The sequence below is a fragment of the Mesoplodon densirostris genome, chromosome 4, assembly GCF_025265405.1.
Source record: "Mesoplodon densirostris isolate mMesDen1 chromosome 4, mMesDen1 primary haplotype, whole genome shotgun sequence".
In the NCBI taxonomy this organism is placed as follows: Eukaryota; Metazoa; Chordata; class Mammalia; order Artiodactyla; family Ziphiidae; genus Mesoplodon; species Mesoplodon densirostris.
The window spans coordinates 85,889,211-85,913,959 of record NC_082664.1 but is presented as its reverse complement, the minus strand read 5'-3'; the positions used below and the strand labels follow the sequence as shown (position 1 = coordinate 85,913,959).

The 24,749-nt window shown below is 56.2% G+C and overlaps 1 protein-coding gene across 3 annotated transcripts; it reads right to left on the bottom strand.

The window, feature by feature from the left end:
- Positions 1 to 391: 391 nt before the first annotated feature.
- On the bottom strand, positions 392 to 23,687 carry BAHD1 (bromo adjacent homology domain containing 1). 3 transcript variants are annotated; one of them, XM_060096611.1, is made up of 7 exons: positions 23,513 to 23,687; positions 7,777 to 9,219; positions 5,628 to 6,010; positions 4,486 to 4,645; positions 4,006 to 4,082; positions 3,161 to 3,261; positions 392 to 2,674 (listed from the first exon to the last, which is right to left on the bottom strand). In XM_060096611.1, exons 2-7 carry the CDS (start codon positions 9,203 to 9,205, stop codon positions 2,485 to 2,487), a joined length of 2,340 nt encoding a protein of 779 aa, XP_059952594.1. In that variant the 5' UTR covers positions 9,206 to 9,219; positions 23,513 to 23,687; the 3' UTR covers positions 392 to 2,484. The 3 variants fall into 3 exon arrangements, with proteins under 3 accessions (XP_059952594.1, XP_059952595.1, XP_059952596.1); XM_060096612.1 differs by having other exon boundaries at positions 5,628 to 6,007; XM_060096613.1 differs by having other exon boundaries at positions 3,161 to 3,252; positions 23,513 to 23,686.
- Positions 23,688 to 24,749: the final 1,062 nt, after the last annotated feature.

Here is a 24,749-nt window from a genome sequence, read left to right as displayed (position 1 = left end):
CTGAACCAAGCGTCCAGGCGGTCTGAGCCCTTGGCCTCATGATGCAGCCTTCATTTCCTCAGCAAGGAGTGCCAGTTGCAAGATACCAAGGCCCTCGAACAGTTTCTGCTGGCCAGTTCTCCAGGGGCATGATCCAAGGTGATGAGGCGGTTATCTTCACCATGCAACCACTTGGGAGACCAGTTCCCAAGGATTTCACTCAGCCCACCACGATGCGAATAAGTCACCTCCAAGTTCCCATTCCCTCTGTCTCCTCTCCTCCCGCTGTTTCCCCACACATTCCTGTGCTCTTTGCTTACTGACCTCAGTAAGCCCCTGCACTGCAGTGGTTAAGAATGGTGAGCCCCTCTGCACCCACACACAAAAAGATGACACGACACACAGGAAATGGTCCTTTTCTAAATCAATACAATTTCTCAAATTTATTTTTTTTTTCTTAAAGAAGTACTTCTAATCTCTGTCAAAAGGGAGGTGAGGAAAGGTCCTCCCTCCCTTGTAAACACTGAAATACAGATCTGAGAAACCAGGGTCGACACACACAAAAAGTGCATTTTACAAAATATCAACTAAAATATATTTTACATGAATTATGCTTCCATTGAAATTCTACCAGCTGCATTTTCAGGTTCGAAAAAATATTTCCACATCTAAGAGATTTCAAAAGCATTTAAGTTGTGGGCAGTGGACCCTGCCTCCTGGGAGACGAGGGGCCTGATCTCCTGCTGGGTGAGGCTGGGCTCCTTGGCAGCAAGGGCCCAGCGCCCTGGGAAAGAGCAGGCTCCAAGGCTGGGTCTCCAGAGCCACCAGGGCCCCACCCCACGGCCACTCTGCCAACCCCTCTTACTGCCCCGCCCTCCTGGACTGATGATGCCTTCCTCCAAACAGCTTATTCAATACAAGGGGACCCAAGTTCCTTCCCTTCAGGTTTGGGGTTGGGCTTCCCATGTGTAAATTCACCTCTGAATGGTCCAGGGCTCACCCGAGCCCAGTGACCAATCAGGAGCAGCCATCTGCTCAGGGACAGCCCAGGGCTGGGGGATCGCTGGGAGTGCCCTCAGGATTCGCTTCCACCTCCCGCCCAACTGTCCTCACCCAGTGCCACCTCCTCAGCCTGCAGGGTCTGTGTCTGCCCCTCCCTAGGGGAGGGGGACCCAGTGCTGCCCTCCTTGGCTCCTGTCCCCAGGGTTGTGGCCTGTGGAATCACTCACGAGCATGTGCCCAGCGCCGGGCTCAAGCCACACTCCCTCTCCCCACCAGGCTCCTCTTTGGTACAAATGGGAAAGAACCAGACTGCTCCAGCCCCCACACGGAGTGCCCCAGGGCCAGGGCCAGGGCCAGGGCCTAGTTCTGGCAAGGATAGCAGGGGGCCGAGTCTCCTAATCTACTCTGGGGAGCAGCATGAGGTGAGAACAGGGCCCAGGGCAACAGGAACAAACTGAAAATGCAGGTCCTTAGCTCCTAGAGTGAGTGGCTGCAGCTCAGCAGGTCTGTGGACCGATACAGTGTTGATTCTCGCTGGGATGTAAATTAGTGCAATCTACAAAAGACTAGGGTAAGAGGTGGCAGGGCAAGGGGAGCCACAGCACTCCTTTGGTTTGATTTCAGGTGGGTGTGGCTTGAAAAGTCATGTGTGAAGTTCTGCAAGAGGTTTCCTAAACCTCCAAGTGTAAGGCAAGAGGAAAAGTCTTCAATAAATCAGGTAGCAATTTTCCTTGCCCCCTGCCCCCACCCCCTCCCAGCTCCCTTCTGCCCTCCCAGACATGACAAACCCCATGTTGATCAGTTAATTTCTGGGAGGCCAGACCTGCTGGGTGGCCTTCGCCAGGAGGTGGACAGGAAGCTGATTCCCACAAGGGGGCCACACCCATGACTGTGAGGGCTGGTAACTTGTCCCAGCACCAGGGGCTACTGCAGGGGCAAAGGAGGAATGCCAGAGAAAGGCCCCAAGTCCAGGAAGAGAAAAGTCAATGCTCTGGGAGCCAGACTTTGGCTCCCTAGGCCTCAAAGGAATGAGCTCGGAGCTGTGCTAGAATCTGAGAGAGCCTGGTCCCAGGCTAATGGGGAAGCAGCGGGTCACAGTGGGTGAGGTAAAGCTGGCTCCCACTCCCCCCTGAAGGGCCCAGGGGAGGATAAAGAAAGGGCCTGGTTCCTGAAGGACCTTCCCCCAATCCCCCCAGGGGCCACGCCCCTGAGGCTTGGCGCAGCCTCAGGGAAGACTGCTTCTTCAGGAGCCTCTGCCCAGGGGACCACAGAGAGGCGCCCTGGGCCAAGCTGAGGGCTCTGATGCTTTTCTTATACCCTGGCCTCCCCTTCCCTCCCGTGGGGCCCAAACCCATTGGGGCCCCTGCCCTCCCCCCACAAGAGAACCACAGGCCAGCCACCTCAGGCTCCTGTGGCCCCTTAACCAAGTGCTGTGCTTCAAGCAGTGCCCCCTGCCCTGAGCCCCACTTGCCCGTGGGCAGCCCCAGTGTGGGCGTGAGGGGGCTACTGGGGGTTCTTGAGGATGCGGCCATGGCGGAAGTCATAGACATGGCGGCAAAGAAACACCAGCTCAGGGTCCGTGTCCTCGGGCACTGTGCGGTGTGGCGGGGTGGAGTAGTCCGCAGAGGGGGGCACCAGTGCTGTCTTTCGGCTGGGGAGACCCTCGCCTCGACGCTTGGCCATGGCGCAGAATCTGCAGTGACACATCATTCGCTGTCTTTGCCACAGCTATCTTAGCAGGAAGACCAATTCCTTCCCCACCCTGCCCAGAAGGCTGGGACGCCCCCTCCCACCTCCGCAAGGGTAGGTGCTGCCTCTATCCCTGTGCTGGGGCCTATGCCCTCTCTGCCAACCATCTCCTCTGTCCCTGGGGGACCACACCTACCGGGGCCTCCCTCCCAATCACCTGTCGATTCTCCTTGATTTTTCCTGAGAGCAATACTGTAACCATCCCCGCCTCTGCAACTCTGCTCCAATCACTCTGCCTCAGAGGAGGAACAATTTTTCTTTCTTTCTTTTTTTTTCCATAAAAATTAGATGATAGAAGCAGACTGTGGGAAGAAAGTTCTAGGAGGTCAGGCCCAGTGAGTCAGATCCCCTTGGGGATCACAGGCAGCCCCCAAATAGCCCTGGGAAGTCTGAGGGGAGAGGCTAGCCAGAGGTACAGGGCACCACCCACCTGCAGTACTCAGCAAAGGTCAGCACGTAGCACTTCTCTTCAATGCAGGCCACACTATTCTGGTCCTGATGTCTCGATGCAAAGACTTCATTCTGCAAAGGCTCAAGGGGAGGGAGGAGGAGGTTGGCTACCAGGGTGGGAAGCACCTAGCTCCAGGAGCAAGGCAGACATTAACCACTCTGCTGGGACTCCTGACCTGAGACAGACAACTCCAGCTAGTGCCCAGGAAGCTAGGGAGCTTCCCTGGAATTTCAGCCTAACTACTCCTCATCAAGCAGCCCAAGGCATTCCTCCCAGGTCCTGTCCTACTCAGGGGCAGCCAAGTGCCTGCTCCAGCCTCTGACTGACATCAGCCTCCCGACCCCCACCCCAGCCCAGGGGAGGAGAGGGGAATTGGTGTGCATTCTCCCATTTAGATGAAAAGTCCCAGCGAGGGAAAAAAAAGTAAAAGGGAGCCCAGACAGGGGGTGCAGCAACCCACTCACGGCTTGGTAGACACCGAGGGGTGTCAGTAGAGTCTTTTCTCCCCTCCCTCTCCTGCTGCAGACAGTAAAGGTGTGCAGCTCCACCTCCCCTTTCCTGTCGCCAGGAAGACACAACTACTTGCTCCCATTCTGGCACCCCTGCTCTTGGGGGCTCCCTTTCTGCCCCACCTTTCAAGACAAAGGTTACTATTCCCTTCAAAACATGAATTGGGGCAGTGTTGGGACAAGAGGCTAAAACTCAGGCCTTTCCCCAGGTTCTCTGGTGTCCAAGGTGATGAGTCCAGGGACTTGAATGCCCAGGCTGCCACCCCCCATACCACATTCTCAGTGCCCCAGCCTCTCCCCCGCCAGGCAGCTCACCTCGTGCATGCTGGGACTGCGGCCTCCCTGTAAGTGCTCTGGTCTGTAATACCACAAGAGGCTCATCATCAGCTCTCCTAGGGGGGAAAGAGAAGCAATCAGGGCTTGAGCTGGCAGCTCCAGAGTTACTTAGATAGGCAGGCGGGCTGGCCACCTGCCCTGGAGGCTCATCCAACTTCAAAGCCTAGGCCAATTCTGCAGGCTCCAGCCACCCCTATCCCCTGCCTTGGGCCAAGTCTGGCAATTCAGTGGCCTAGAATGCTGTTAGGCATGGAGGAAGGAGGAGGAAAAGGCACTGACAGGTGAGGCAGGGTGACAGGCACCCAGGCCCCGATGGCTGGGAAGGTTAATGAGCTGATCCAACCCAAGCACAAGGCCGTCTGCAGCCCTGAACACCAGACAGACGCTGGCTTAGTGGAAGGCAGACTCTGCCAAGGGCGCAGGACACTAGTGCCAGGTCGAACTCTAGACAAGGGGTACCTGATTCCGGGTTCTCCCAGAGGGCAGAAATCTTGGCCACATAAGGTGTGGACGTCTTTCGAGGGCCTGACTTGAGCAGGACAGTGTCCCGGACTCGGATCGTCTCTCCATGCCGCTCCACCGCCTGGTAGCTCTTTCGGATGGCTGGTTCCGGTTCATCCTGAGCAACAAACCAATGACACAAACAAGGCTTGTGGGGCCGCACTCAGCATGGGGAGGGAGTGACATCCTCTCTGTGCTCTCCTCAGGGCAGTCAAACCGCTGAGGATGGGAGACTGCCAAAGTGGTTTGCACTCTGGCCCCTCCTCCCTGAGCCTGGCTTTCAGGGGCAGGAAAGGGAATCCTCATCGTTGGAGAAAGGATGAGAAATGGGAACAGGGGTAAGAAAGTGGCTTGAAACTTCTGGGCCTGCACTCTGACCATCACACCCATGACAGCCGGCTCTCATGCTCCAAGCCCCCAGCACCGGGTAGGTCCTCAAGCTTCCTAATGGACAGTCTGGGTTTGAGTCTTAAACCACCATGGTATAAGCAGCAAAGCCTTATCACGGGCAAATGACTTAATCTACTGCTAAGCCTGTTTCCTCGTCTGTGAAATGAGGGTAGTTCTAGGACCACGGGGTGCGTGCGTACCTCACGGGGCAGCGGTGATGATGAAAGCGGATAATGCATGTAAAGTGCTTAGTTCGGTTCTGGCACCTAAGACGTGCTCGATACATTTCAGTCTACATCCTTTTCATCATCCCAGATGTTCCGGTATCACCAATTTTCTCTGCCTATCCCAATTTCCCCTATACATACTTATCCAAAAAGCCTCCAGGGAAGTCCTCCACTTTATAATCCAGGATGAGAGGTGAAGACACTTCAGGAGGCTTCCCTAAGAGTCGGTGACAGAGATAGCAGCCACCAGCTGTGACTGACTGTGCGTTCCGTGACTCCCCAAGGCACAGGGCACAGGATCAGTAGGGGCTGGGGGAGCAGGCCGGGCCAGTGTGATCAGTTCCTGGGGTACAACTGAGCTAGAACCCCTTGTCACTTCTCAGAGTGGCTAGAGCCAGGGGTTCCTGGGACCCAACTCACTGCAGGTCCTATGTCCCTACCGCCACCCTCCCTTCTCCCCATCAGCTGAGAGCTGGCACTCACCAAGACATAGACGGCTTTCTCACAGGCAGCCCCAACGGGCACCCAGCCGTTAGTGCGGCGGCGGCGGCGGCGGCGGGGCCGTGGGCGCTGGACACGAGGCTGCTTGGGGTGGCTGGGCCTGCGGGCAGCCTTGCTCCGCGCAGTGTGCCTACAGCTGGAGCCCGTGCGCAGACCTGACTTGGAGCCGCTAGGAGGCTTGGCGCTCTGAGGGCACGCGCGAGCTACCGTCTGGGGCTCCGAGGTGGGTGTCTGAAGATGGGGGACAGGCTCTGCTGCAGGTGGCACGCTGGGCACAGGGCATCCCAAGAGGGGGTGGGCAGGTGAGGCAGGGTGGCCGGCTTCCGGGAGAGGAAATTCCAGCTGGCCCAGGGACCTGCAGCCTTCTGGGAAAAGGAGAGAGGGGGGTCAGGGCAGGTAAGGATAAGCAGGGAACCCCCGGCCCCTCTGCTTTCAGAGCCTGCTTCTTTAAATTCTAAGCGTGAACCCAAAGGCCACTGAGGTGGCAGGTGGGATCAGACGCTGTTAAGGGAGATAATCAGTGCCTGGCCAAGGGTTTTTCTTGACCTTGGAGACTGGCCCACAGACATCTCCTTCTCCTCTTCTAGCCTGAGAGAAGGGTAAGTAATAGGAATGGCATCTCTAAGCTCTGACCTAATCTTCCTTCTCTAAGGCTTCCACCGTACTTAGGAGCAGGGGATCTGGAGTGAGACCAGGATATGAGTCCCAGATCTGCCACTTACCAGCTGTGTGACTTCAGGCAAGTCACTTTACCTTTCCGTGCCTTCCAACAAAAGTAGTAGTTGTGAGTATCATACAGTGTGTCCTAGGTGTTTTCCTATCAACGTGTTAACTCTTCACATCCTTACAACAACCGTATGAGGTAGGTACCATTTACCCCCGTTTTACAATTAAGGAAACTGAGACACAGGGTGGTTATTGGTTTGTCCCACAGTCACGTGGCTGAGGAAGTGGGGAGAACATTTCAGTCTGGCTCCAGAGTCTGTGCTCAATTAACATGCCATATGGCCTCCCATATATAAAGCACTAAGAACAAGTGCCTGGCACATGGTGCTTACTGGTGTCCCAGGGCAAGGGGCTAAGGGTCTTGGGTCCCACAGGTTAAGTGACTAGACTTAGAGAGTGGTACGGAAGAAAAAGAAAAGCTTAAAAAGAAGCTAGTTCTCATTTCTTAGAGCTCCAACTCATGCGAGAACCTGAAACAACCAGTCTGGCCAGAGTCAACCGGTCTATAAAGTTGTTTTATGGACCCCTTCAAGAAGGGCTGTGCAGGGGAGGGGAGAGCCCTGAGAAGGCCTGGCCCCTCAGTTCACCAGCAGCAGGGCAGACCTGCTGGCTAGCATGGCTCTGGTCACCTCACTTCCACCCAGGAGCCAGGAAGGGAGCCTGGAGAGGTATGTGAGGACACTCCTGCCTGTTTGGGGAAAGAGAGATCACTTAGGGGTGTCTCATCAACTACGTCATGAGACTCTCAGGTGTCTGGATCTTGCCAAGAAGGTAGACACCAAAGCCCAGGCCCTGATGGCAGCCTGTCTGTTCTCAGAGAGTGCCCACCCGGTCTGTACCTAGCAAGGTGATTCTAAGTCTGAGCATTACTTCTCTTTCAAGGCCTGTATGGCCAGGACGAAGCTGTCCTATTGCAGCTGGTACCACCTACCGGGCCTGGTACCCACCACCCCTCCCGTGAATGCTGAACTCGGTTGGCATGCAGATGGTCTGGGTTCCCGGGAAGTAAGGAATTCCAGTTTTCCTCGAGGAAGGCAGAAGGACATGGGAACAACTTGGCAAAAGTGCTAATTTCAGCATCTAACTTGCTACTCAGAGTCTAAGAATGGGCATCCCAGTGGAGAGGGAGGAGAGACACGCCCTGCCCACTTCATCACCACAAAGCTACCTAACTGCCATGCCGAGAAACCTCCATAGACAGTGGGGATGGAGCAGGGCTGCTAAGAGCTAAACACGGGCCTCTTTCCTGGGAATCTCCTAGGCTGGGGGCACAAAACTAGAGGAATCCTCCCTTCTCAAAACCCCCGACTCTCCCACGCGGTAGACAGACACCAGTGCGCCCCACCCTCCTGGGACACTGCCTCTCAGAGACTCCCTGGTGTACCCCACCTCCAGGAAGGCATACCTGCTGCAAAAGGCATTTTGTAGGGGCAGCCGCCACAGGTAGTGCCGATGTGGGTAAGAGACGGGGGCAACATTTCACAGATGCTGTAGCCATTCACTCCAGTATCCTCACTGGAGCAGTAGCGAGAACCCCACGGAGGGTGCTGGAAGTGGGTGCCCGCGGCGGGCACTGAGCTCGGGGCCAAGAGGAGCCCCGCGTTAGCTGCAGCCACTGGGGACAGCTTGCCCTCGGGGAGCACGGAGCAGGAGGGGTAGCCCCCACACCGCAGCCCGGCCTGGCTGCAGTACAGGTAGAAGCTGCCTAGCGCGGTGAGCTCAGGCCCACCACACAGGCCACTGTAGTCGGCAGGGTTGCCAGGCATCGGTAGCGGGGAGAGCTGGGGTGCGGGGAAAGAGGGCTGGTGCAGTTCTTGCTTGGGGGCAGGTGACTCCTCGCCTGGGCGCCCGGGCTCCGGCTTCAAGGCTGCTTGCCCACCCATCAGCAGGGGCAGGTGAGGGCGCAGCCCCAAGGGGCTCTCCAGAGCCTCGCTCAGGGGCTGGTAAGGGGGCTGGCTGGACGGCCCACGAGGGGTGGCAGATGGCCATGGCTCCTCAGGGTGTCCTTGCCAGCCAGGTGGGCCTGCAGTCTCCCCAGAGCCAGCCCCTTGCCGGGCCTTGGGATAGTTCTTGCCATTGACCTTGGCCCACTTTGGCCTCGGGGCCCTCAGCGCTGGTGGCTCAGTGGAGTGCCCATCTGCTTCTGGGTGGGCACGAGGCGGCCGCAGGGGTAGCTCCCGCTCCTGGCTCAGCTTTAGGAAGGCAGCTGCATTCAGGCTGGCCAGTCTCTTGGGAGCTGGATCGCCATCTCGGCGGGCCCCTTCATCTGGTGCTGGCTCTGGGGACAGGTCCCGACTTCCTCCTCCGAGGTCCCCCAGCCGGGGCCGCTTCTTGGAGGAGGCCCAGCCTCCAGTGGCCCGGTCACGGTCCCGGCTGCGGTGGGGGTCTCCCCCTCGGCTGCGGCGGGTGCCCATCAGGCTGCTGGTCTCTTCCCGCTCCAGCAGCAGGTTATTGAGGGCCTCGGCGTTGAGGGAGGCCAGGCGCCGCTTGCGGGGCTGGGGGAGGCCAGTGTCCTCACTGGATGGGGCCGGGCTAGGGGGCTTGGGCAGGTCAGGGGGCAGCTCATCAGCCTCATCTGCGCTCCGTGGACCAGCCACATTCTCCAGGCGGGTCAGCAGCACTTTGCAGGCCTTGGGCTTCTCGGGAATTAATGGGCGCTTCCGCAGTGGGTAGTTCTTGCGGCGCCCCGTGAGGTGCCCTGGGCTCTCAGGAGGACCTGGCTCCACACCCTCTGCCCCCTGCTCCATACTGCTGCCTTCCATCTGCAGGGGCTCCTGGCGGCCCGTGGGGCCCGAACTCAACATGGAAAGAGACTTCCTCCGAGTGTGTGTCATGGAGTACCTCCAAGCTGCAGGACATAAGGCAGGAAATGAGAGAAGCCTGCCCTGGCCTGCTTTCTCCCCCACTGCAGCCCATCCCGCATCCCCTGCAGTAACTCTGGCCTGCCCTCACCCCATCTCCAGCTTGGATGTTCCCGGGACCGCCCCCCCTTCCAGAGTGCAAAGGTCTAGCGGGGTCAGGCTACCAGCAGCTGTGCAAGGACTGGCTGCCCCACTCTCCTCTGAACCAAGCCCCTGGAGACCCTATGGAGCAATGCAAACCCCAGAGCTGGAAGACAGAAGGAGCTGGGGGCAAAGCTCTCGGTTGTCTCCACGTGTTCTTCTCCCACTAGATACTCATCGTAGGACAGGAGGAGACTGTCCTGAGGACATGGAACCAGGATAGGGGCTTGGGTGGTGGGAGCCCACCAATTCCTTCAAAGACATTATCAGCCCCCTCTCCCTTCTTGAGGCTTCTGAGATTGGCCACAGGAGGATAAGGAGACGGACAGCGAGGAGCTGAGATGAAGAACCTGCCTGCTGGGCTGTGGAGGAGGCCAAGTCCACCTGTGAGGACACCTGCCTGGCACATACAGCAGGACAGCCATAACCTGGGTATTGCTGGAAAGCCCCTCAAGAGTGAAGGCCTGGCTGTGAGGAGCCTGTGGGGGGAGGTCTCAGCCAGCCCGTGGAGCCAACCCCACCTTAGTTCAGATTCCAAACAGCCCAGTGCCAGTGCCTGGGGGAGGGATGTCAGTAAGGCTGGGGCCAGCATTCCCAGGTAGGAAACCCAGGGACCGCACTCTAGACCTGTGGTACAGCTTTAAAGGCCCACCAGTCACTAAGAGCTGGGGAAAGAAAGTACCAAATAGAAGAACTAACTCAGGCGACAAACCCAGGCAGCCCTGTTAGTCCTGCCTTACTCCTCAGGACTCCCTCCTTGTAGGCAAGACGCCAGGCAGGGGGCAGGATGGGGGTGAGTCACAGGAAACCCAGAGCCCCAGACAGAAAATGCCTGCGACCAGGCATCATCCCTTAACTTTGCTTAGCAGACACCCCCCCAACCTCCAACATACCTGGGCCCCCCAGGCACTCCCCTAAATGAAAAAGGCAGCAGGCTGTGTGCAGGAAGCTGGCACAGCCCAGGCAATGGAGAGCTGAGGGGCAGGGTGGGGGGGACGGACACTGCCGGCATCGGTGGTCAGAGACTACTATGCTGTTCACGCCCTACCTACACCCCAACAAAGCAAGATGCTTCCGAGTAAGGTGTCAGACGGAGCTCTGCCCTCCCCAGCACTCTGGGACCCCTCCGGCCCAGCAAGCTTTTCAGCTAGATTTCGCCGCTGCTATTGTTATTCACTCTCGCTCCACCAGAGGAGCTGGGAGCAGTCCCTGCAGGGCCAGGATTTAACCCTGAACGTCCCAAGCCTGAGGACTCCCAGGGAATCCAGAGCCCTTCCAGTAGCTCCTGTAGCCTTGGGCCGGTAGCTGGGGTCACTGGATCCCCTCTACCCTCTCTCCAGAGACATGCCACACTAGTTGAGAAAGAGTGCTCCAAAAACCAGGCTGAGGGCAGCGGGGGTGTCCCTCACCCCTGAGAAAGAACTTGGAAAACTGGAAAAGGGAGGCGGGGTGCCAGGCATTGCTCTGGCCACGTGCGGGGACCTGAATACCCAGAGACCAGGCCCCAGGGCAGGACAGAGAGTCACAGAGGCAAATCCATTCATTCCTGAAGCACAGACTGGAGTGCTCCTGAAAAACCCCAGGCATCTGCTAGGCTACCTAAGACTCTTTCTTTCTTCTAATCAGAGTGTCCACCCATCCCTGAGTGCTCAGCACGCTTATTAACCCTCAGAAGAATCCCAGTTGCTTATAACCCCAGGCCCTTCCCTCAAGGGCAGGGCACCCCTGTGCCAGAGGTGAAGGAGCAGGAACAAGGAGAAGCACATCCGTATTTCCTAGGGAAGCCTGCGCCCAGCCTTCCCCCACCCCCAAAGGGCCTGGAGAAGGAGGACAGTGAATAGACCACACAGCTGAGCAGGGGCCAAAGCCCCTCAACAGGCCCCAAGTTACCAGAGGAGTCAGGCCTGGGAATGGCCGGTGGCCAAGGCTGAGGTCACCTGGGTTTATGGCCTTTAAGGACATGGACACCAAGCAGAGTAAGGAGGGGTGGATGGGAAAGGGAAAGAGAAAGCGAACACGGGAGGTGTTTCCAAGCCTAGCCAATGAAGAGCTCTTAGCGGACCATGGTCCTTGGTCTGCCCTCGCTTCCCCCCACCCTCAATTTGCTGGTAGACTTGCTACATGGATGGATGGCCCAGGGATTCTGGGATACTTGGTCCCACTCAGTCTTTCCCTTGCAATATGAAAAAGATTTGGAGGAAAGCCTTCCACTTTTGGGAGCCTGTCCCCAGAACCTGGGAATTTGTTCCCGGCAGAGTATCTCGCTCTTTCACCTCCCTCTTCATCCCTCAGGGACACCCACTGTCCCTGAGGCTGATGATCCCAGGAAGCTTCTAAGTCACAGGGTGCAAGTCACATTTTCAAATCAAGCATATGGGCCTCCTGCTAGCCTCCCCTGAATCTGCCAAATCCCATCACCCGCAGAACTCCTAGCTTTCACGTGGTGCCTAAGGCAGCAACGTCACTCACGCTCCTGAGGAGAGGCTGGGGACTCTGCTGCCTACTGCACTGCACTCCAGGCTGAAGAGAGTCAGTGAGTCATGCTTTGAAGCCAGATGGACGTGTGAGAACTTCGGCAGCAGCTTTTCCCTGGGGTGGGGCTGGGTGGAGGGGTGCCCAGACTGCCAGGGCCCCTCCAACCTGCAGGGGTGGCCCAGCTCAATGGGGCAAGAAGATCCCGGGAAAGCAGGAGGCCTGGTTCCCATTCCAACTCCACCAACCATCCTGCTGTCCTGTCCCTCCCACTTACACACCAGCTCAACCAGGAACTTTCTACCACTACCAACAGACAAGGGTGCCTTGCTTCTCTCAGACTACCCTCCTCTTCTCTGGGAAGCCCTGTCCTCCCAGGGGCAAGTAGTTCAGGCACCCTCGGGAGAAGGCTCCTAGGAGGGACTCCCCAGGGCATCTTAGAGCTCACCTAGACCATGTCAAGCGAGCCCTCACTGAAGAAAACCAGTCTGAAGCACAGTGGCCGGCTGGTGGTCCTCCGAGCCAAAGACCCAATGAATCACAAGTTGAATCCAAAATCACAAGCCTGACCAGGGCTGGGAGGAGTCATCTCCACAGAAACAGAAAAGGAGGGAGACCTTGTCTTTTGCCCTCAAGCTGCAGCAGCACCTTATATGTAGCCCCCACGGCCCACCAGGGCAGGTGGAGGACACCCAAGGTACTGTGAACAAGGGCAGGTCAAAGGCCTGGAGGAGATGGGCTGTGGGCCCCAGAGGGGAAACGAGGGCAAGGGTGGGGGCCTGGATGAGCAGGTCGAGACCAGATCACTCCCCCAAGCAGAGGCTGCCCTGGGGCAGAAAGAGGCCCTCAGCCTTGGCCATGGCTCTCCCTAACTTACCCAGCTCTAGGCCACACCCACACCCTCATCGTTAGGGGTTCAGGACCCAGGGCTCTGCCCCACTGCTCTTCCTGAAACCTCTCTTACCCACTGCACTTGAAATTTTGCTTTTCAGGCTTTTTGGTTTATTTGTAATGGGAGGGAGTACTTGGGGTGGCGGGAGCGGTCCTAGGTAAGAGCAGACCAGGTGGCCCCCTGGGTGAGGGTCAGGAAGAGCCCTGACCCAAGCCACCTCCCTCCAATTACACCTAAAGCCACACAGTGGGCACTGAGTTAAGTAAGCACTGCCCACTTCTGCAATGTGTCTTGGAAAAAATAACCCCCTCCGCCACCCCTCAACGGAATAATACTTTTTCACAAACACTAAGTTTCTCGAATCTGCTATCAGAGAAGAAAAGCAGCAAGAGCACAAAGGCAAGCTCCTGTTCTTTTAAATTTAGTTGTTGTCACTTCATGGAAAAACAGAGAGGTGAAGCTGCTGAAATTCTTGTGATAAAGCCAGATAAAGATGCGGCCGGTATCTCTTGAACCCCCCAGAGCTGGTAAAATGGAAACAGCCAGAGCTTTAAGTCAGCCAGACCTGGATCCAGCTCTGGCCCTCATGAGCAACTTACCTAACTTTGTTGAACTTCAGATGCCTCATCTCAAAGAGACACATCAGAAAGAACTTTACTTCAGAGTGGTGGTGAGAATGACACCAGGGACCACGCAGGAGCCTAGCAGAGTAGGAGCCGGGCGGGCCAACATCCTGGGGATCTCCCTCTTTCAGACCCACAGACAGAGGAGGGCGGCCTGCCCTCGGCCCTTGAATCTCCACACTAGGAGTCCAGAACCACCAGGGATGGTGAGAAATCTGAAAACGCAGCCTGTACCTGACCCCTGCTCTGCTACCGTTCCACTGAAAACACCCGAGTGTCCACCCCGGGAAACGCACCAGTGCCACCCCTCTCCCACTTGGGACCCAGTCTGGGGTGAACTCTGGGGGGCTCGGTTTACAATGCAGCGAAGAGGGCAGGGGCAGAAACTGTATCCCACAGACCCTGAATAACAGCTCCACGCCTCCAAGAAACAAGAAAGGCGAGATCTTCAGATGCTAAAGGCCCAGGGGATGGGGTCAGAGGGCACTCGCTCTGCCTGCTGCTGCCATCTGACTGTAGCTTCAGTGCAGGTTCCCAGAGAGAGCAGAGGCCTTGGCTCCAGCAGCTCAGAGCTCAAGCCCCAGGGTACTGCCCCGAAGAGAGGGCCTCCCAGGTGCCCATTCAGCCTCACTTGCTGTGGGTACTCAATTCACTCTGCAGTCAGGCTGGGACCCTACAAACACCTGGGCAGGAAGCACGGCGCCTGACCAAAGGGAACTGGCCTGACCCGTCTGGATGCGGCTTGTTTTATAGACTGCCCTCGGGTCGTGGCCATCTGAGGAGCTGGGCCCGCCTGCCCTGGAGGCACCAAGCCTACCTCTGGCCTGTCGACCACCTGCTCCTCACACTTCACACGGGGGCCTCCCAGGAGCCCAGAGAGGCAGGAGCAGCAGTGCAGGGGAAGGCCCACCCCCACCCCACACAGGGTCCGGTGCGGCCACCGGCCCAGCCCCACAGCCGGGCCCCACCTTTGGCTACTCCTGTCCACGCTGAGCATCCCAGCGGGAGCGCCCAGACACACGGGCCCAGAGCTACACCCGAGCGTCCAGAACCTCCACGTACTGCTGGCTCTGGACCCAAGGCCAGATATCACATCTCTTGTTAACTGTAAAAGAACATGAATCTCTGTGGGGAGGGAGGGGACTCAGACTATGAAATGGACCTCTCCATTTTTACATTAGAAGTGCAATTAAGTATAGGAATATAGTAACAGTAGAGTTGGTGGAATCTCCTTCACCTTCTCACTGGAAACAGCCAGTTTCTAGTCTCAGGGCAAGGCTCTTCTTCCTGCACGTAGGGGGCTGAGAGTGAGGGAGACAAGACTTACCCCTGGGACCTATAAGTCACTATGTACACACAGACCCGAGTGAGGACAGCGGGCAGAGAACACTGTATTTTAGTCAGACCACGGTGCTCTGCTCTAAGAAACTCAGACCTGACAAATTAGAAGGTAATCACATGCAATACAAAACGAGTCTGTAGAGGCTTTCTCTAAAGGCACATGTCCCTACTGAAGGCAACCTATCTTCCCCTAGCTTTTTCCCAGTGCCCAGCTCCTGTGTGCACGAGGCAGACCTCTATGTGCAGGTGTCGGTCCAGCTAAGCCAGAGCACCCGTCGCTCACTCCCAGGCACACGGCACCTCTTGTGACCTTTGCTCATTCAGCCAACGTTTGCTGGCCCCTCGCCACAGCTCAGCAAGACGAGACCCACACGGGGCTGGAAGCCACTTCGTGCCACTGCTAATCCTAAGTGGGCTTGGTCAATGGCTTGAACTTCTCTGAGCCTTGGTTTCCTTACCTACACAGCAGGGTTGTTATATGAGGATCAAGTTAAATAAGAATGTGTGTCAAGTGCCTAGCAGAGTGCCTGGTATACAGCAGGTGCTCAACACAAGCTCATTCTTTCCCCATACATGTCAAGTATCAGGCTAAGTGCTGAAGCAAAATGCAAAGCAGACTGAGGAACTGGAGCTTGGGCTGGTAGGAAGACAGAGGACAAGACAGTGTGACAGGGCTGTGACTGAGGGCTCGGAGCTCGGTGCAGAGAGCTTGGCTCCATGGCAGCTTCCCAGAGGGCACATTTGAGCCAGGACTTTCAGACTGTTACTGAGGGTCTACGGTCTACTTCTTGCCAGGTGTACTAAGCCCAATGCGAAATGGGCAGCACTTTGAGAAATGTGCTTCCTGAACATTTGGAAAGGGCGGGAGACAAATGCAGCTTTCCCCGGACTCACCACCATAAGCTCTATACAGGATTACTCCAGGCTGGGGGACAGGGAGCGCCAGGCTAAGGCCCCCTCAGACCCTCCCACCCAGACTCCACAGTGCACAGACCAGGCCAGAAGCAAATCTCCTCCTGGAGCAGGACCCATTTGCTCCCGGCAGTTAAAGTGTGGAAAAAATAAAGCAGGAACAGGGACAGGGAACCTCAAGGCTCAGCAACAGGTCAACCAGGAGGAAACCTCGTGTACTGATGCACCGTTCTTCAAAAAACACAACAGCTCACCAGCCTGCTCCGGGCACCTGCCCACGAGTGGCAAAGGATATGTGCTGGTTGAACCACCAGGACACTCCAGGAACCAGTAACTTAGATTTCTAAGATGGCTTGCCGAGACTGGAGGTGCAATCTCTTGTCCTGAACACAAGAAACTGGCCAGCCAAGCCAACATGGGAGCTCTGCCCTTAGCCTCCCCAGCAAAGTGCTGATGTCCTGAATGAAACAGCCATGAGGAACAAGACCCAAGACCAGGGCTTCCCAATACTCCCACAGCACGAACAGAAACACAGGCAGCCAACCTGAATATCTCACGCCTAACCAATTAACTGTTTAGTAACACCCCCATTATGCAAGCTCTGCAGGGACAGGCGGGCTCTGCCTTCCTTACCAATAAATCTTATCCACAGGGCTTAGTAAGAGCTTACTGAACAAATGAAGATCTGGGTGCCCACCTGCTCCATCCCATATAACATTTCCACCCTAGACTGATGGCACAACTTACAGCCCAGAGAAACCCTAACCTCCAAACTATCCCTCATCCCCAGGAGTCCACCTTGCCTCTTCAATATAATCTACAGCTCAATAGGCTACTTTAGGAATTCTCTTATATTACACAGCACAACCTTCTTCCACTACTGTCCTCTTTCTTCTCTCTCCCAACCTGCCCAGCTATCTAAGGAGAATATTCCTCTCGTTCCACTTACTTCTTACAGTCACCGTCACTCTCTTTCATCCTTGCCACCCCCCACTCCCGGTGGCTGATATCACCTCACCCTAACATGGAGAAAACAGAGGCACAGAGAGGCAGAAGAACTTGCCCACACTCCCACACCATCGAGGGCAGAGGCGGGGCGGCTGGTGTCAGTCCCCAAGCCCACGCCCCAAACCGCAACACAGGACGGCTGCTGAGTCACAGACCAACATTCGAGATCAACTTGCATGTGCAATTCTGCTTCTCTGTGCTCTTTTAATTATTGGCATTAACACATTATTCATTTTTCCTGATTTTTCACCACAAAAGAATTGAAAATGTACTATGATTAAAAGCCATCTATATACTGGCCAGAGAACATAAACATAATTTTACAAACTGTTTCTACAGAAAAGTCTGCTCAAAGTTCCCAATATGCTCTTAGATGCACTTCTGAAACAAACCCATTTTATACCCTCGAAAGGGGTAAGGGCTACAAAGACATGTTTTCTTGATTTTTAACAGTCAATCCAGGAAAGGAGTCTACAGACTGCCCCCCCCCCAACCCCATGCATCTAACCACGTCTCGAATCAGATGAAATCTCCATCACGGACTGCAATGAAGACTGAAGTTTGGTCATCACACTCCAAACAGCCATCTTAATATCTGAAGACACATTACCTGACCTCTTGGCTACCTCTTTGGGCCGAATAAGTCCAAGTCCTTCCAATTTTCTCTGACGATTATCTCTTACAGTCACTTCATCTGTTTTACAATACTTTTCTACTCTTTGTCCCAACTGTGTGAACGCCTCCAGGCACAGAGTAGGGGACACCCCTCACTACTGAGGAGGGCCTGCTGACCCTGACTATAGCAGAATCGTGACTCCATCTTCCATTTTGGAATACACGTCAGGATATCCTGGCATCAAGCAACACCCTAATACCTTTGCTGTGATATCTGCAAAGATCCTCTAAAAACTAATAATTCACCTCTAGGGAATTCCCCGACCATCCAGTGGTTAGGACTTGGCGCTTTCACTGCTGAGGCCTGGTGGGTTCAATCCCTGGTAGGGCAACTAAGATCCCACAAGCTACAAGACACAGCCAAAAAAACAGTAATAATAATAAATCACCTCTAAACCTCCTGGCCGGATGAGAATGTGATTAACAAACTGAATTTTCCCCAAACATTTAGACAGGCAGCTGCCGCTGGAGAAGGGCCACCCCTCTCCTCTGCAGGTAGGAAACTGAAAGAGCTGCATGTAAGGAGGGCTGGGGCCCAAACAGGCACTGAAGATGGAAGGGAAGTATGGGGTGGTCACTACCACTCCAGGTGAGACCCTGGGGTCACAAGAGGCAGAGACACACCAGGTGTCTTAACACACCAAGTGTGTTAAATCCCCCACCCCCATCCCGCAAACCTACTGGAACAGAAACATAAGAAAAAAGATGAAGACCTCAAGTTTCTGCCTGGCATTAATCCTGTTAACTAAGACGAGTCACTTGTCATTTTTTCATTCAGGTAACTTGGTTATGGTGCCTCAAAAATAAGTTCCTATTTCAAACCTCAGAGAGGCTGAGAGACAAACCCATTCTCTTATTCCTGGTGCCTGCAGAGGGCCTCAAGGGCAATGTTATTATTATTGTTGTTATTACTGGTTGGACGCTGAGACAGGTTAATAACCAACCATCTTTGCAGGTGTTTCCCACTGGGAAAAATGGAATCTGGATGAAAATGCTTCCCGGGACATCACACGAAGTCCTGGATGTGACTTTGCCCTGAGGCCTGCTCACCAAACCCACCACAGTCAGATCCCCAGCCGCTAGACCAAGTCGCCTAGGGCAGGACACCAATCCCTCCACTGCAACCCCAGTGCCAGGCTAGTACTCAGCCACTCTGCAAAGCCAGCTCAGTGGAGCCAAGGGCACTTGTCTGGCCCTGAGCAGGCCGCCTGCAGCCTCAGCCTCACGGCCACTGCTGCCGCTACTCCTCCCTATTAGCCAGTTTACTGCTCATTAGTGGCAGTACCAGGAGGTGAGCAGGGGAAACATAAAGGAGCTGAAATTCAAACCAGTCTATTTTACTCCAGTTAGCTGCCTCCCCTAAAAACAGGCAGGATTTCATCATCCAGGACCTCCCTATCCCCTTCTCCGGGGAGGTCGAAGCAGCCTGAAGGGTGAGGTGCTGCAGAATCTCAGGACCCCAGGTGCCAGGAGCCTATGCTTCTAGTCATCACAGGCTCTTGACTACACGCTGTATTGTCCACCTTTTCAGGGTTAGCAGGCACTTCCAGCCATGAGGTGGCCCATCACGTCAAGGCCGGGGACCTGCAGAGCAGGAGTGCTGGGGCTGCCCTCCGTGTCAAAGCACACTCTTCTTGTCCCTCCAAAGTCCCCAGCACAATGGCAAGTTCACAAAGGAAGTGAGTCCTGCCAGACTATGCTAGCAAATTCCCATAAATACTCGGGCTGGGGTAGTACTGCTTATGTAAAATGCTTCCCCATTGAGAGATGCTGCTTTATTTACATTCTTCACAACCCATTCATAAAAAGGAGGCCCTTTAATGTTGGGGCTGTTCGTATAATGCTCCATAAACCCGGCAGCTTCAACTGGCGGCCTTAGTTCAACACAGGCAACTTCTCAACTCCAGAGACATTTTCCCCTTAAGCTTTTTTTTTCCTCTTTAATGACACCTTGCGACAGGGCGCTGAGGCCAGATGTTGCCGGAGCAAGGCCAAGAGGAGTAAGAACAGATAAAATGAAAACACACGAGTCCTCCTGAATGCTGGGACAGAGGTGGGGAGGAATGAAAATAAAGAAATTGAAAATCCCCACAGAACTCCAATGTGAACTCTGTATGCTTGGAGGCTTAATCCCTTCCAGGTTTACTGAAACTTCCTTTATGGATGTCAAAACGCTCCCCAACTTACACCTCTATGTACCAGAGACAGTGTGGAGGGGATTTTTTTTTTTAACCCTTAGAAAAAGGTTCTTTTTGGTTTTTAATCTGCATTGTGGGTGAATAAAAAAAGCAGAAATTTTCTCTGCTTCTTTGTAAAAGTGTTCCAGGGGCTGCTAGATCCAAGAGGGGCACAATTTGCTTAGAGTGGAGAAACTCAGACCATCCTCAGAAAGAGAGGAAGGGCTGTGTTCTAGGACACACAGCACAAACAGCCCAAGCAGCTGAGAAGAGAGGCCAGGAGATGCATTCTGAGGTAACCTGTCTCCTGCTACTGTAGAAGCAAGGCGAGAAGTAGTGCTGATTTTTTTTTTTTTTTAATTGACGGGGGAGCGGTCTGCATTGCCATGGCAACTGTGAGGGGTGGCATTCCTGCTTGGAAGGGAAATGCTGGTCCATTAATCATCAAACTGGGGCACAAAAGGGAGGTTTGGGGGAAAGGGGATGGATGCGGAATTTATTTTTTCAATGTCTAGACTCAAACCAGTCACCAGTCCTCTCTCCCATTTCTCCCATGGCCCAGGGTTGGTGGTAAACAAAAATGGAAGTTCCAAGAGAGCTGGGATCATAAGCTGTCCTTTCTGATGGGTCAAGTGTGGGACTGATGGTGCCTCCCATATCAGCGATGCCTCTATAAACAACTCCTCCAACATCAGTCCCCAAAGCCCTGTCCACACGCCAGACACAGGAATCTTCCTTTTCTGTTATCAGAACCGTGTTTTCTCCCCCATTTACACCCAGGATTGAGAAGGGATAAAACATATGGATTCATTTAGCATGGACAACAAGGAAAATTGCATAAGAGCAGCAAAGCCGGGTAGCGAGAATGGCCTGGTAAGGTAGGAGGAAAACAGGATTACAGTCCTTTTCCAATTCATGTCTATATCATATCATGTGGGCAATCCACAGCACAGACTCTTCACCAGCTGGAATATCAGAAGCAATCATTTGCTCCCCATGCTAAAGCACCCCAAACACACCCTATGTATATGCCTTAAAAAGGTCAGAAACCACCAAGAGCTCCTATACTAGCATTTCTAAGGAAACAGAAGGGAACGCTTCCCTTCCGCTCCCACTCAACTAAGCAGCCAACTGCATTTATTCATTCAATAAAAACGATGTGCACAGCACTATACCAGAAATCCTAGAATACTCACACTCACACAAAGGTTTAATACTCACACTGTCCTTGTCCTTAAGAAACTTCCAACTGACAAAAGCACTCAAGAAGATACCATGTTATAAAATCCAGGGTCACAATCTCAGAGGCAAGCAACGCTGGCCTGGAGTGGTCTGAGATGAAGGATGAGAGTAGGGTTCAGGCAGGAGAAGAAGAAGGCAAGGGGCTCCTAACTGGGGACAACTGGCGAAGTCAGCAGGAGCAAAGATGCAGGGAGATAAACATGCACAGCGCAGCATGGCTAGGGGAGAGCCTTAAGGGACACTGTCTAGGATGAAACTGCAGGAAGAGGGGAGTCACTGCAAGTTTGTGGGTAGGGGAGTGACATGGGGAAAGGAGTGCTTTACAAAGAGTGATCTACCAGCTGTGTACAGACTGGATCAGAAGGGCCAGAGGAAGCAGGAGGGACAGGGAGGTCATGACAACAACATAGGCCTGACATGGGAACAGCAGGGCAACAGAAAGGAAGAAAGGGAGGGAGATATAAAAAAGAGAGAAACTCTTCACTGGCTAAACTCTCCAGAGCAAACCCTCTTAAACACTTGATCTGACTGACATGAGTCTCCTGCCAGGTAAGAGCCTGTCAAAGAGGGAATCATTGTTTTGGCCATTCTCCTTTACGTTCTGGTGGCCAGACAGGTCACCCCCTTCTGACTGCCACCAAAAGAAATCACATACATACTGGAGAGCCCCTCAGGAGACACAAAGACCTTGAGATGCTGCATCATCCTCTGGATCTTAGACATACAATTAAATTCTCTCAGAAAAAACTTTAGTCTCCTGCATGAGGTAATACCTCCCTTTCCCACAAGCCTCAACTCCACCCAGGCTGGGGTCTAGACCCTCTTGGGGAGGGGGATGGAAGGTGGCCATGAATTAACTCCATGCTCAGACTAAGCAAGGGTGACAGGCGGTTTTCCCAAGGAGGGATTACAGTCAACCACAGCTGGGAGCAGCTCATAACCAAAACCTTCCTGGGGTGGGACCCAGATTTTAGCAAATATCTACATTCTAAACACCCTAAGTCTCCCTGTTTTTGTGGTCCCAACTCTTCCATTAAGTATGGGATCACAGGAGAGGGCACAGGAGCTCTGAGTGGGTTTTTATATATGCAAAAACAGCATCCAGCTTAGAGCTGGTAACTGGTGGGGTCAGAAGCACTCATGGCTTAAGCCACTGGTTCCCAAATGTCCTCTATTTGGCCAAGGACAGTGGTGTTCCTCCAGGACATGTTGTCTCTCTGGGGCCCTTTTCTCCTTTTTGCAGAAGGCACGGGGGTGGAAAAGGTGGGAGGAAAGTCTCTCAGGTGGTAGAAAGGAAACCTTTTTTATTTAATAATTAAATTCCTGCCTGGGTTTATAAACTCAGCTTCTCATTTCTCTATGTGAGTACCTTCTTTCACTAAAGAAAAGTGCTGAAGCCAGTTGTCCATGGATTGCTGGAGCACTTCTGGGATATATTTCCTAGTCCCCAGTCCAACTGGTCTTCTGCCCTCTTAAGACTAATGACAATGGGCGACTGGGAGATGTCCCAGGTGGGATTAACCCTCTGCCTGTGGACAGAGTCTTCTTGCTGAAACCCCTCAATCCTGGCAGGCTCTAGAGCTGCTCACCGGACTCTCTCCTGGTGAGTCCAGCAACCCGGTCGCCACCGGCCAGGCCCACCATGTGTACACCCCCACCTCTGCCCCTATGCCCCACTGGGTCGACCCACTCTTCCCAGAACAGCGAGGTGATCCGGGGCTGGAGCCGTGAGCCAGTGCCGCAGCTCCTCCCGGCGGTCGTCCCGGCCCCCGCAATCCCCAGGGCAGAGTCCGGCCCGGTCGCCCTCCCCTCGGGGTGGGTGGCTCGGACCCGCTCCCCTCCCCGACGCCACCACCTGCGCCCGCTCCGGCGCCGCCTTTGTCCAGCGCTTCGCCGCCAAGCGGGCCCCTCGGGCCCGACCTGACCCGGCCCCCGGCCCTGGAGGAGAGGCGACGAGGCAGGCAGGGCCAGGCCCGGCCGCGAGCAATGGGTCCCGCTGTCACTTAGAGGCGGTCTGACAACTTCGATCCCCCCGCCCCACCTCGGACTCGGCCGCTGCTCCGCACGGTCCCCGCCGGGCCTCCCGCGGCCCACACTCGCTTCTCGAACCGGTTCCCTTCCCTCTTCGGCGCCTCCCTTCCTTCCAGTCCGATCGGGTCTGGTCTACACTACCCCCCGCCCCGGTGTGGCCCCCATCCTCTGCCCCCCATCCAGCAATAACCGGTCAGCTCCCTGCGCGGGAGGGCGCCCCCCACCCTGTGCTGGCGATCCCGCGGCGCCGCCCCCAGCCGCGGCCCCTTGCCTCGGGGACCGCGATGGGGGGAGGGGGCACGGGGGGGCGGGGGCCTCGCCGCCCGCGCACTCGGAGGCGAGCCGGCTCTGCCTCGGCGGAGAAACGACCGGCGTCCTCCCGCCCTCCGCCGCCCGGGACGCCCGCGCCGCCGCCGCCTGGCCAAGCTGCCACCCTGCGGCCCCCACCCACCCCGCCCCCGGCCTGCGAAGCGGGCGGCCCCCGGGGGCTGTCACCTCGAGGCGCTCCGCACTCCCCGATGGCGGGACCGTGGCGCCGGACCCGGGGGAGAGAGGCGGCACGAGCAAGCGGGCGGCCGCACCTGCTTCGCGTCGTCCGTCCGTTCGTCCGTCCCTTCCCGGGCTGGCGGGGGCGGTGGCGCGGCGCGCTCGGTGGGGCGCGCTGACGGGCGACCGGTCCTCTCCCCTTCACTCGTCTGCCTCCCTCGCTCGCTCCCTCCCGCCCGCTCGCCCCTTCCCCCCTCCTCGACTGCGGCCCCTAGCTCACCGGGACGGCGGCGCGGACGGCGCGGCTCTGGGCTCCCGCAGGCCCCGGCCGGGCTGGAATCCGGCGGCTGGAACCCCCCGGGGGCGCTCAATTCCCGGGCTCCACGCTGCTGCGTCAGCGCCTCCTCCTGGGGGCCGGGGCCGGGCGGGCGGAGCGGGGGCCGCGGTCGGGCGGGGCCGTCGGGGGGGCGGGCGCGCCTGGCCGGGGCGGGCGGACGGCGGGGGCCGGACGGGCGGGGCAGGCAGCCGGACGGGCGGGCGGCGGGGGCCGGGCTCCGGGATCCGCTACGCCGCTCGCGGTTCCCCCACAAACTCCCCGAGAGCGGAGCCTCCGCCGCCCTCCTTCCTGCTTCCTCGTCCCCAGCCAATCAGCAGCGCGCCCCTCAGCCAGCTCCGCCAATCAGCCGCCCCGCCCTGCGCTGGCCCTGCCAGCCAATCCGGCCCTCGGCTCCCCCTCCCGGTCTCCAACCAATCAGAACCGTGGGTCGGTCGTCCCAACGCAGGGGGCAGCACGAGGCGGCCGCGGGAGGCGGTGCGGGGAGTGGTGGGGCCTGGGGGGAGGGGTACGGTGCCAAGGGTGGTGGAGGGGGTGGTTTTCTTAGCCGGCTTCTTGGATTTTCTCCTCGTCTCCAGAACATGAGCTCGTATCCCATGGTGACCCGACCCTGGAGCCCCAATCCCCTAGCTGCTACCCGCCCCCCCCGAGAAATCTAATCTCACCCCCGCCCTGGCCGTCACCTCTCTACATCCCTCGTCCCCCTTCTCCTCTCCAGCACCCAGTGGAGAGAACTGCGAGCCAAGGAACACCCCCACGCTCGCCAGCGGCTTCTGCCCCCAGGGCAAGGCTTCGGGAAGACCAGCCGAAAATCAAGCGAGGACAACCCCCCTTTCCTGCAGAAAGGGCCCCAGACTCCAACGAAAGGGCCCCGACTGCTGAGAAGCCCCTCCCGCCCTTGCCTCATCTTTCCGACTTCCCTGCCTGCCACGTCTCCTTTCCTTTCAAGCAAGGTCGGTCCTGGCTCGGTAACCCCTCACCCGCATCTCTTTTTCCTCTTTCTCCCCTTCACCTACCGCCCCCCACTCCAGCTCCTAATTCACCCTTCTCAGAAGCAGAGTGTGGAACCCTCATCCATTTCCAGCCGACAGCAGAGCCTGGTCTGTGAGTCCTTGACACCCACACACCCTCTTCCACCACCGCGGGGAACATCAGAGCTCTCCGGGGGAGGGAGGAGGGGGTG

Excerpts from the sequence above, each read along its gene's own strand:
- BAHD1 (XM_060096611.1), bottom strand. The coding sequence starts at position 9,205 with ATGACACACACTCGGAGGAAGTCTCTTTCCATGTTGAGTTCGGGCCCC. Across the intron at positions 4,083-4,485 it reads CTGGGAGAACCCGGAATCAG|GAGAGCTGATGATGAGCCTC; the intron begins GTACCCCTTGTC and ends TTTCCCCCCTAG. Across the intron at positions 3,262-4,005 it reads GCAGTCCCAGCATGCACGAG|CCTTTGCAGAATGAAGTCTT; the intron begins GTGAGCTGCCTG and ends CCTCCCCTTGAG.